This window comes from Dama dama, chromosome 12, assembly GCF_033118175.1.
Source record: "Dama dama isolate Ldn47 chromosome 12, ASM3311817v1, whole genome shotgun sequence".
Classification (NCBI taxonomy): Eukaryota; Metazoa; Chordata; class Mammalia; order Artiodactyla; family Cervidae; genus Dama; species Dama dama.
Window position 1 is genome coordinate 27,765,573 of NC_083692.1, and position 12,562 is coordinate 27,778,134.

Consider the following 12,562-nt stretch of genomic DNA (forward strand, 5'->3'; position numbering starts at 1 on the left):
ATTAATACTTAATTTTATACTTGTTTGAATGATACTAAAATAGTTGTAAAATACTTTTTTTGAAGAGGTTATAATTTTGTTTTATCTTTGTCTTTTTCTCTCTGTTAACATTTTCTTTTTCTTTTCTCAAAGGTGGCAGAAAGGGCACTCTATTATTGGAATAATGAATACATCATGAGTTTGATAGAAGAAAACTCTAACGTCATCCTTCCCATCATGTTTTCCAGTCTTTATAGGATTTCAAAAGAACATTGGAATCCGTGAGTTTTCAGTTTTCCCTCTCCTTCTCTTTCTTCCTCCCTCCCTCCTCCCCTCCTCCTCTTCCTTCCTTCCTCCCCACTCTCTCCATACCTCCCCTCTCCTTCCATCTTTCCTTCTCCTCCTCTCCTTTGGCCTCTCTTCCTCCTTCCTTCTCTTTTGCTTGATAAAATGTCTTGTATGCATGCTGTGTGTCAGATGTTGTGCGTGATGCTGAAGATACGCGTGTGAAAAGGTAAAATGTCTACATTTTAGGAATTCACTGACTGATTGGGGAGACCCACAAGTAAACAGATTTTTTATAAAACAGCATTTTGAGTGTTGTTATGTTCACATACCTGTTTACTTGAGGGCATCTTAACCTGTCTTTGAATATTGCTAAGATCTTTTGGGGATGCTCTGGATCAAATGGAGAAATTTGTATGTTGATGGGGGTGATGATGCTCATGCTGAATCTTAAAAGAATTGGGCAAGTGGATGGGGTGGGGGTAGCCCATTCAGATAGTGGGTTTACCCGTCACCTAAAAAGGCACAAAAGGTAAGAAGCACCTGTCATGTTCTGAGACCTGTGAATGTGGGGGAGCTGAAGCACATGGTCATTTGAGAAGTTTGCTGGAAGATTGGGTCAGAAAGTAGAGGAGTGCCTACGTGAGGCTTCACCAAGTAAATAATAAGGAAACACTAGAGAGTTGAAGGAAGGGAAGTGGTCTGAATTGATTTGCATTTTAGCAAGATCCATTTTTTAAAAACCCACTCAGTCATTATACATGTTCTGTAGAGGGAAAAAACATTTTTGAATGTTTTTTATCATCTAGTCTTATGAAAGTTAAAGCATTCTGTGTTTGAATGACTTTACATATTTCTCTATGACATAGAAAGAAAATTGACTGTGGCATTAAAAATCAAATATAATTCAGTATTTCCATAGTTTGTCTACAAGTTTTGCATACAACTATAAAATATCAAATTTGTCACTTTTCACATTTGTCAAATTTGTGACTAAAGCTTATAAAAATATAAGAGTTGGCAAACCGTTAAATCTCATTATGCAGATAGCCTCTTGAGAACCTAGAGAGTGGTTCTAGCATGTGTTCTTAACCTCTCAGCAGACTGTATTTGCCTTTTCTCCATCACAGCTCCATCACTGTCATATCTGAGAAGGTCTTTCTTTTCAACAAAAGACAGCTGAAGTTTCTTTTTTAATGAACACGGGGCAGAAGCAACACAGTAAATCCACTTTAAAATGTTTTAGAAACTTAACACTCAAGGAATGCCTTTTTCAGTGGTGTTGGAAAACACGCAAAATGGAAGAAATGTTGTATAGCTTTGCACAGGGAAGTGTTATTTAGATTCTCGTCTGAAGATACGAAGCTCGTCATGGCAGAGTCCTCACACTGCCAAGAGCTTATTCTTAGACTTGATAAGCATGGGCAGCCATTTGGCTCTTGAGCTGATTAGTGTTCCATCGCTGATAGCAGTGATCACCAGCTAGCCAGTTACCTTCAGCCTGTGCGTTGAGTCAGCAAGAGGACTGATGCAAATCACCACTAGAAATGTAACTCATACTAAGCTGCCCAACTTACAGGGGCCTGGTATCATCTTTGAATATGAATTATAGATATATAAAATTTGTTACCATGGGAACAGCCTTTGATTTTGATGAATTATGTATATTATCACTTTAAAAATAAAATTCTATGCAAATTCAGGTCTCAAAGGTTGGTCCTGCCACAGGTGTTCATTTTTAGGGTGAAGTTGCTTTATTTTTATACTTGCCTTTGTATTAATTGAAATTAACAAGTGCCCATAGGCAAGTCTATTCTGGGTACCAATGATTAGAAGGGCAAAATTAGATTTTCTTTTTCTAATCCTGCCAACCCCTCAGAAAGATTCTCTTGTCTAAAGAATGTAGCTCTCTTCATATGGAAGTGAATTGTAGGTCATTTCCAGTTGTTGTAACTAAAAAAGGGATGGAGACTATGCAGTGTGAGGAGCTCATTCAGGTAAAGGTTGTACATCCATTTTCTTCAGGCAGCAACCCATTATGTAGGACTAACCAACATGTTCCTTTCTCTCTGCTTCCAGGGCTATTGTGGCGTTAGTGTACAATGTGTTGAAGGCGTTTATGGAAATGAACAGCACCATGTTTGATGAGCTGACAGCCACATACAAGTCAGATCGTCAGCGGTAACTTTAGCTTTTTTGTCAGCTGCACATAAAGCTATTGAGTTCTTTCCTTGCTCTTTGCTGAACTTGCCTAGTTGTACCTGAAATCCTAAGCAGCACGATTTTATTTCCAGATTCATTTTTGCGTGTGCGTTAGCTGTGTCTTTATTAGTGTGCCACTGGGTAACAAAGTGTCACTTTGGTTAAGGCTGCTTTCCTCCTTCCCTTCCCCTCTGCATCCAGGTTAGAAGCCTGGCGCATAACTGGTGTTTCAGGATCACATAAGGGGACCCATCAGGTCATTAGCCATCTGGATTCACGCCCATTCTGAACTAGAATTGGGCTGATTTGTCCTTCACCCAGCAGCAAGAGAGATGGGGCATGTTTTTTGTTTAGCTCTTTGACCCAGAACTTAACTTTCGATACTAGAACCCAGCACATTCCTGTGATTTAGAGGGCAGTGAAAAGAACAAGGAGGTAAAGAGTATTATGCAAATCTTGATACGTTTAAGGTCAAAAGGGAGCAGAAACCAGTTGAACTTATTATAATAAATGCTTCTGGTTTCATGGGTCTTTCTTGATTTCATTTACGTGATTCTTCAATTTTGTTATTTCTCGTTCAGTATATTCAACTTTCCAAAAGATGTGTCTCAGTCTGTGTGGGCTGCTATACCACATTATAGGTATCTTGTGGGTAGCTTCCAAACAACTAAAATGTTCTGGAGTCCAGAAGCCCAAGAGCATGGTGCCCCCATGGTTGGATGAGGGCCCTCTTTCTGGTTCAGAGCTGGTACCTTCTCACTATGTCTTCACAAGGTGGAAGGGGCAAGGGATCTCTGTGGGGTTTCTTTTATAAGAGCACTAATCCCATTCATGAGGGCTCCACCCTCATGACCTAATCACCCCAAAGGCCCCACCTACTAATTCCATCACCTCTGGGGTTTAGGATGTCAACATGTGAATTTGGGGGCACATAAATATTCAGACCCTGACTTGATGTACTTGGAGAGGTTGAGGAAAGTCTAGAGAGCTCCTTAGTAGTTGGAACTGCTGGGCTGACTTTTCTCATCCAGAAGAAAATGTCAGCTTGTGTATGTTATAAAACCATAGACCTTCAAGGATCCCAGTGTTCATCCTCGGGACCTGGCTAAACCTCCTGAGAAAAGCTGTCTGTGGTTCCCTTGCACCTTTTCCTGATTTTTAATATGTTACTTGGATTTTAGATAAAAGGAGCAATGAAGGGAAAGGTTTGATGGCAGGGGACAGAGGATCGTCATAGTGATTTTTTAAAAAATGACCAGGATGTGGTATACAAGAGCAACTTTATGGCATACGAAAAGTGTTTAATAGTAGAGAGAAGAGACTTGAGTTTTTTTTTATACCACTTTGAGGTAAAAATCAGTTATTGGATATGTTGTACCAGACTTAAAGAATTTTTAATTTACTATATTTGTAGTTGTTGCAAATCATTAGATTTATAATAACCCTCCATGTTTCAAACTTAAAATCTTTAAAAAATGTTATTTAAGTGAAGGAAATACAGGGCAAATTTTCATACTGTGATATACCATTAAGGAGTGCATTGTACATAATATCCTTTTTTTTATAGTAACTAAAAACCCATTTTTATTTTCCTAGTTGAATAAGGATTAAATCTGTAGAAATCCATTAAGACTACTGAAGACCTATTTCTAAAATATTCAAATCATTTGAATTAATTTTGTTCACTTTTATTGAATTTCAAAATTGTTTTATGATCATATATCATTTAAACTAAATAGGCCAGACTCTTGAAAAAGATAATTAACAGCAAATAGACACTATGAAGCTGACTATGACAGTCTGGTGTTTTAAAGTGATTTATAATGAGTGGACTTTCTTAATGACAGAGGATTATTTAAGAACTATAGTTTTTTGTCTAATGAGCTATACAAGGGTATACTTAGTAGATGGAAATACTGGTTTTTTGTGGATATAGGAAGAGAAAAAGAGACTAAAGAGATTTGTATTGTCCGACAAGAGCTTCCCTGGTGGCTCAGATGGTAAAGAATCCACCTGCAGTGTGGGAGACCTGGGTTCCATCCCTGGGTTGGGAAGATTCCCCTGGCGGAGTGCATGGCAACCCACTCCAGTGTTCCTAGCTGGAGAATCCCCATGGACAGAGGAGCCTGGTGGGCTACAGTGCATGGGTCACAAAGAGTCCCGACAAGAAATGAAAAAGAGGATTTATTTCTAGAGTCCCGACAAGAAATGAAAAGAGGATTTATTTCTAGAGTCCCGACAAGAAATGAAAAGAGGATTTATTTCTAGAAGGCAAGAAGTTAGTAACTGTTGCAGTTCAGATCAACATTTTTTTAGTATTACAAATCTGAAAATGGTGGGTGGAATAAGTAACTAACACTGATGGATACGTATGTCAACATTAGTGCTCTGTGAAATTGTAACAGCGAGTTTCACATTATCCCTAGTATGACAGCTAAGTGAAGTTTTAAACTGCCACCTACAGAGAGAGAGAAAAGTGGGAAAGAATAGGGGTGACAGAAGCTATATCAGAAATACTTAGGGTTTTTGAAGATAAAGCTGTCAGTATAAAAGATGTGTGATAACTCAGCAAAAAGTTTACCTAGAAGAAAAGCCCCACAGGGTAGACTGCATTGATTGCTATACAACTCTTGATCAAAGATTGGTGAAATGCCTCAGTAACAAGATTATGAGTGTTTAATCATGTCAGCTCTTCATTTAAACTGCAAATTAGGGCAATAAGAACCTAACATATGTTGAAGCTGTTTTTTAGTTGAATAAAGTCTCTAAAGCCCTTGGTTACTATCTTCCTCCTCTTCCAAGTAAAAAGCTCAATATGCATTGAAACTCAGCAGGATCAGCAGAATTTATATTTCAAATCCATATTCTATGATAACATTTATTTAGACCTAATGTTGGGCTTCCCTGGGAGTCCATTGTTTAAGAATCTGCCTTGCAGTGCCAGGGAAACCTGTTTGATCCCTGGTCCAGGAAGAGCCCACATCCTGCAGAGCAGCTAAGCCCGTGTGCCATAACTACTGAGCCCAGCCCTCTAGAGCCCGAATCACAGTGACTGAGCCCACACGCTGAATCTGCTGAAGCCGAAGTGCCTGGAGCCCGTGCTCTGCAACAAGAGAAGCCCCTGCGTTGAGAAGCCTGTTCCACAACAAAGAGAAGCCCTGCTCACCACGACCAGAGAAGAGCTTGCAGGACAGCGAAGACCCAGCACGGCCAACAATAAATAAATGAATCTTTAGACGGGCCTAATGTTATCCCCAGATTGTACTGAGAAACCACAGTGATAATTGACCAGTTTTGCTTTGCAGTTAGGTGTCTAGAATCCATAATGGTTGGAGAATTATTGCCCTATAAATAAAATTTTTCAGGGTCAAAGTTACCAAGTAGGTAATTGTTTGAAAAACTATTATGCCTACTAAAATTCATGTTGTGTCAAGTGTATTTGAGCCAGTTAAAACTAGTTGCAGTAAACAAGGCTTAAATTGCCAAAATACTAATTATAAAATGATGGAATGGGGATGTAAAAGTCTTTAGATATTTCTAGAGGTATTTCGGCAGGGGAGATGAAGATTAATTTCTGTTGCTGTAGATAATCAGTACAACTTAAAAAACTGGTAATGACTTAAAAAATACAAGGCAGTGGAATTATATATACATTTCACTTATATGGATTTCCTTCCCTGAATAAATATACTGTACTACAGTGAAGTACAAAAGTCTTGCTAAGTGAAGTCAAATTCTTCCCAAGTGAAGTAGAGCCCCTGTTTTTAGGAATTATCTGAATTTATGGATTCACAAATATTATCAGGTCTGCTGTTTACTGGTTCATCACAACATGAAGAAACTTGGAACAGGGTAGTGAGTTATTTTTAATAAATATGAATTTATAGTGGAGCCATGTATTCCTGGATTCCGTACTTACTACTTCATAGTTATTAAAGTTAGCATCTTTTCTTTTATAAAAGTATGGTAATCTAAAAATGTCCTTGGCAAAATAAAATTCGTTTACCGTATTTTGAACATCTAGTTTTTGGGGAAATTTTAACCAAACAGTGAAATCTGAAGTCTGTAAGTCACAAATTGATATTCAGCCAAATTCAAAGGCTTGGAACATTAAAAATTTAATAACTGATAATATCAGCAAGGTTCTGTTGAGAATTAAAACAAATTGTAGAAGAAAGGATGTTTAATTTTATATATAGGTATAAAGTAAATTCATAATTTGGTTTCTTTGGTTTGATATTTTTAAGAATAAGATTCTGCTAAAGACTTTACATACATATAATGTAGAAAAAATGGACCATAATAAACAGGAAGTATGTTTTCTTGACCTACGTTCTCTATATCAGTGTCATCTCTAGCAACCCCTTTGAGGAACTTCAGAGATAAAAAGAAAATCAGATTTGAACTAGACCCAAAGTAAAAATGACTAATATGCCGTTGGATTTAGGGTAACAGATACTTATAAATGTTGATCATTTTTTTTCTTGGTATTTTGAAGTTAATCTTCCTTATTAAGCTAAGTGTAAAGGAATACTAATGTGAAATGAAATCTTAAAAAATTCTTGTCATTTCCTACTCTATGTTGTTTCTATATATGTGTCAAGGAAAAAAAAAAAGAGCAGAAAACCAAAAAGATGAAACACCTACAAGTTTAATGCCAGAGTTTTCAGAGATATTTAAAAAGACTGGGTTAAAGTATGTCAAAGGGGCAGTTATTGTTGGATAATCTTTTTAAACTTTCTCAGTTATTTACCTTATATTCTATTTTTTTTTTTCCCCCCAGTGAGAAAAAGAAAGAAAAGGAACGTGAAGAATTGTGGAAAAAACTGGAGGATCTGGAGTTAAAGAGAGGTCTTAGACGTGATGGGATAATTCCGACTTAACGAAAGCAACACCACCACCGTCACTAACCTGTGGAGTCACACGTTTATGTCGTAGGAGATGGAGCCACAGTTTTCTGTATTGTGCAACCTTACAGTAGATTTCACATTTGTTTCATTATTACAACAGCACTGTATATACCTGTCTCTAAGTAAAGAAAAAAAAATAAGGACTTCAATCCAAAGTTTGGACAGTAGATGGACTTCTCAGAACTTGGCAAACGTAATTATTGTTCTAACCCTCTTTTAAAAAAAAAAAAAAGGAGTCTTCAGAGATCTGTTGATGAAATTGCTATATTAAAATTCCATTATTGGGAGTTCCTTATTTATCATTAGCAGAGAGTATGAAACAATTTTCACATGTGAACAATCTTCAATTTAGCTTGTCTTTCTGCTAAGCTGTTAAATGTATTTATAGTAAAGAAAGGAAAAAAAAAAGACTGTCATTTCCTTATAAGTTTGTATAACATCCTCCTCTGGATAACTTGACTGTAATTTGACATCTTTTCCTTTTGCACATCTTCATGAGTTGAATGTGGAATGGGGCTATGAATTATAAAGGTCCCGTGGTAAAAGTTTTGTTTACTGGAGTGAACATCCTTCCAGTAACCAGGTAGTCCTGGTACTCCTTTAGTTTTAAAATTAGGAGTAAAAGAGAACAGGTGATAAACATAGTAGGGAAGGGAATTTTGGATTCATGCATGAGTTTATGGTGAATCCAGATCAATGTCTTGAATCCTTTGAAAACAGGCACTGGGACAAGATAGGGTTCAGTACCTGACCAGTATTAGTTATGTACATCATTGAACACACATACCAGAGATGTTTTAGAAATGTCAGGAGACATCCTTTTGGACCATTTTGAAATAAGAAAGACAAACACTGAACAGTACAACCATGAAATTGATTGCCAGGATTGTGAATCTAATTGGGAATAGAGTTGAGCAAACAGCTTGGACTGTTTGGAGTTGTTGCCTTACTTTTTAATATGTATTTATAAAGTATTCCAGCAAAAAGAGGATGTAGCCTCTGGGGAAAACAAACAAACAAACATATTACAGTGTTTTTTGTAGATTCTCGTTCTATATCCCATCACAGCGCCAGCCCTGTTTTTAGCCAGAAAGGATTCAGGATAAACGTTATTATGCATTCTGAATTGGATGCGTATTCCTAACTACTGTATTTGTTACCAAAAGTGGTTCTACAAATGCTACTGAAAAAAATCTGGAAATTCCTAATGTCCTGAGTGTTAATAATAAAGTTTAAAAATGCTTTTATATCAAAGGTGCATTGTGACCAAATTGTTTAAGAAAACAAACAAAAAAACCACAAAATCTAGGGCTGTATTATAGATATATCTTACTGGCTCTCTGCTTTGTATTTGAAAGAGGAATCTTACATCTTGGGGAGTTAAAATGCTGATAAAACTTGTGTACATTGTGTACTTAACCTGATGCAGTTGCATTATCATGTTCTGAAAGATATGTGTTTTGGGATTTATTTCCAGGATGCTTTTGCTTGTTATGGACATGGCAGCAGTGAGTTGATAATCCTAAACCATCCCTTCCAGCAGTATTCGTGATATGGAGCTGATTCTGCGTTCATGTGTTGAATTGTGATAGTAGCAAACAGGAACATATGAACTGTTGTTGCTCTTAATAGAAATATGGTATCAATATGGGCTTGTATATTTTCTTCCTTCCATTTAAAATATAAGCTAGAATATGCAGTTTTATTCTTTATAAGAAAAAAGGAAAAAAAAAGAAGCCGCTGACCTTTCTCCCCTATCAAGTGTTTCAGGATTATCAGGTCACAGTTTGTGCATAAAGTCAGCCAATTATGGACATTGTCATCTCAATAACTTTGTAAGACAAAAACAAAACTTGGCATTGTTAATTCTGAAAAAGAAACAGCAGTAAAAGAGTTATATGCAATATCAAACACAACATGGTTTAGTGAAATTAATAGATTTTTTTTTTTTAAAGAACTTTAATGGGGATTCAATGTAAAGCTGGCAGAGGCTGCCAAAGATGAAAGAACTTACTTTAAAAGTGCTGGAGCAAAGGTGCAAGTTCAAATGCTAAAGATAAAAATAAATTTGTAACAAACCATCTCCTTCAGCCCTTTTGATTTTAGCCCATGAGTTTTGACTTTGCTTTATATTTAATTTTGACAATGTGAACTTTTGTTTGCTATCAAGGTCACAGGTTTATGAACTATATCTCTGTCTGTTAGAATGAAATGCAGTCATTTGAAATGAGAAAGACCAGGATTCTTTATTGCACCTTACCCTGTCCTCAGAGTTAAGGTGAAAGCTGTGCTGATATCCTTGATGTCAATTTCGTATGTTGAGCATTCCAAACTGAGAAGAATAAAGCCAAATTTTAGACATATTTAAAGAAGCTATTATAGATATATGTCTAAAATTCATAGGGCAACTTCTGAGAAGAAACACTGTCTTTTCTATTTTAACCGAAAGTGACAATGTGACATTTGTCATGTTGTATCCAGTGACGCAGAGTAACTGAGGTAACCTGACTGTTGCACTATGTGACATATTTAAGGACGTACTTGCTGCATTTGCAGCAGCCCTCTCTCTTTGTCCTTTCCCACATTTCTGCTGTTGCTGCAACTTGAGTTAATTGTGACAAATGCATCTTTGTGTTATATTTTGTTTGCTTCCTAATTTCCAGAACTATATATAAATATATTTTTTAAATAGCAAATATTGTAGTTAGTGAGTGATGATCACTCCAACCTTATCCCTACCATATTGGTTTCAGGGGTAGGATTAAGAGTGTCTTTGGAAGAAAAACAAAAAAACAAAACCCTGTGGTTTAGAAGGATGCTGAGGCCTTAGGCTGTGGGCCTACAACAACCATGTGAGTGAATTGACCCATCTCATACTTTGAATCAAGCATGCATTCCTTTTCTCATTGTGCAAGTGTCCCCAGTTGTTTTCCCTCAGTGTTTAGTTTTTGTCCTTTGAAATTTTATTATATTTTGCTCTCCCTAACATCTGTTTTTTATAAAATAAAATAAAAAACAAAAAAAGTGAGATATAAGTAATACCCTCAATGCCTCTGGATACTCACAAGCAGGGTTATACTCCTTCATCTTGGGCTCAATTGCCTAAATGGAAGGGTTTAATTTATTTTGTACCTCCGTCTATCCGTGGGACAGTCCAGGGTGCAGAGCCAGGAATTGCTTATAATTGCACCTGCTATACTTAAATGTATAGCCCTAGGCTCAATCACACTATGGAAATTAAAAAAAAAAAAAAGTATATTTAGAGCTTTAAAAGCTTTTTTATTTTTTTGTGGGGGCCGGGGGGGTGGGTTGGGAAAGGGAAGATGTATGGATGTTATTGGCATTTTTAAGTGTTCAGAGGTGTTTTTATTTTTATTTTTTCCTTCTGTTTTGTCTTTTTTCCCTTCAATTGGATGCACTGACCTGGCCCAAGAAATAAAGAGATTCTCTCTTTTGATGCTATTACCAATGTTATGACAAAGTGACAGTCACCTAGAACAAAAAAGGTGGCACCAGACATGATCAGTGATATTTTATTTGCACATCGATATTTTTATTTTTATATTCTGGCTCAGCTGCTTCTCTGAGTGGAGTTAAGGAATGAGCCACAAAGAATTTTTGTAGTAGCTATATTGGCAGCGCATTTTATATTTCTCAGTATTTAATTTTGAAACTCTAAAAGGATGGTGCATCTTGAGAGAAAGCTGAGCAGATTTTAAGCTAGTGGAATGTTAATTTGTGCTGCTTCTTGTGCACGCCTGCAGCAGTAGCATCTCTCTTGGAAATAAACATCCCAGATTATGACGTCTATGAATATAGGTTTCCTTTTCTACCCCACTCCTTCCCTTCCCTCCCCCGTCTTTCCTCTTTCCCTTCTCTTTTCTTTACTTTTTTGGAAATCACTTATTGTATATAAGTTGTAATCCAGACCTCATGTATCAATGGGGAACTTTCAAATATAAATATTACCAATACATTTTCTGGTTGTTGTCTGATTTTTGATTGAGGTATAATGAGAATGACATGTCCATTGCTTTTGGTTTGAGGATTTCGCTTCAGCTTCATGCATCTTTTGGTATTTTAGTATTTCATTGTTTTAGCAGGAGAGGGCAGCAAAAGTTCATTTTCTCTGTTAGAAATGCTGTGATTCATGACTGGTTTTAAATTTAGTTGTGTGTGTGTGTGTGTTTTTAAACAGCATCTGTTTGTGGGTAGAGGTAAAAAATGAAACATTTTTGATATGAAAATTTGCATATGAAAATTATAGACTGGTTCAACCAGACAGTGAAGACTTCTGATCCACATGAAAGTTAAAAGGCCACAAAACAATCTTCTGGCACTGGCTAAAATATGCTACTTCCTTTTCAAACACAACAAAATGCAAGCTGAATCTTAAAAAACACTTGGAGTTTAAAATGTCTTTCTTTGGAAATGATTTACTTTCTTCAAAGTGGTAACAGAAACAAAAATGAAGGTGCTCCCAAAGGAAAATGTAACCTTCCCCTTTCACAGATGTGTGAGAGGTTCTGTACTGTGGGTGCCTCCTAATAAAGAAGCAGTGAAGAGTTTCCAGGCACCTGGCTATGTGTGTTTGTTCATCTGTTTCTGACCTCCATGACCTTTTTGAACCATACAAATAGTAGATTTGATCAATATAAATGTGAGACAGGTTGGTATGTTCAGGCTTTCAACTTGAGAAAATCAGTTTGTGATTAGAGTGTGCTCCAGGGTCTATTGCTGGGTATGCAAATACCCCAGAACTTGGTGGCAAAGTCGAAGTTATTTATTTTGTTCACAAATGTACGATGTGGGCAGGACTTGGCAAGAATTCTTGTCTTTGCTATTCAAGTGTCAGCTTGGGTTTATCAGGTGGGACAGGAGAACTCCCTTCCAACATGGCTAACTGCATGGCCGGCCAGTCGGTGCTGGCTGTTGACTTGGGGTTCAGCCAGAGAACTCCGTTCTTGACACAGATTTCCTTTTGGGCGTGCCTTCCGTTACTTCCTCAAAGTATGACAACTAGGAATGAGCGTTTTAATTGACAGGAGGTGGACACTGCCAATTCTTTAAAACCTGGGCCCAGAAACTGTCACAACATGATTTCTGTCATATTTTGTTGCTCACACAGTGACAAAGTCTGCTCAGATACAAGTGCAGGGGATGTGGGCCTCATCGCTATGTGATGA

The 12,562-nt window shown here is 37.0% G+C and overlaps 1 protein-coding gene across 3 annotated transcripts in view; it reads left to right on the plus strand.

Annotated features, from left to right (window-relative positions):
- PPP2R5E (protein phosphatase 2 regulatory subunit B'epsilon) overlaps positions 1-11,952 on the plus strand; it is a 149,288-nt gene extending 137,336 nt beyond the window's left edge. For 2 of the 3 annotated variants that reach the window (XM_061156920.1, XM_061156921.1), the window contains exons 12-14: positions 133-260; positions 2,344-2,445; positions 7,250-11,952. In XM_061156920.1, the coding sequence (XP_061012903.1) occupies positions 133-260; positions 2,344-2,445; positions 7,250-7,349 (330 nt within the window). In that variant the 3' untranslated portion in view covers positions 7,350-11,952. The remainder of the gene's footprint in view (positions 1-132; positions 261-2,343; positions 2,446-7,249) is intronic. The other variant, XM_061156922.1, reaches the window with a different exon arrangement.
- Positions 11,953-12,562: the final 610 nt, after the last annotated feature.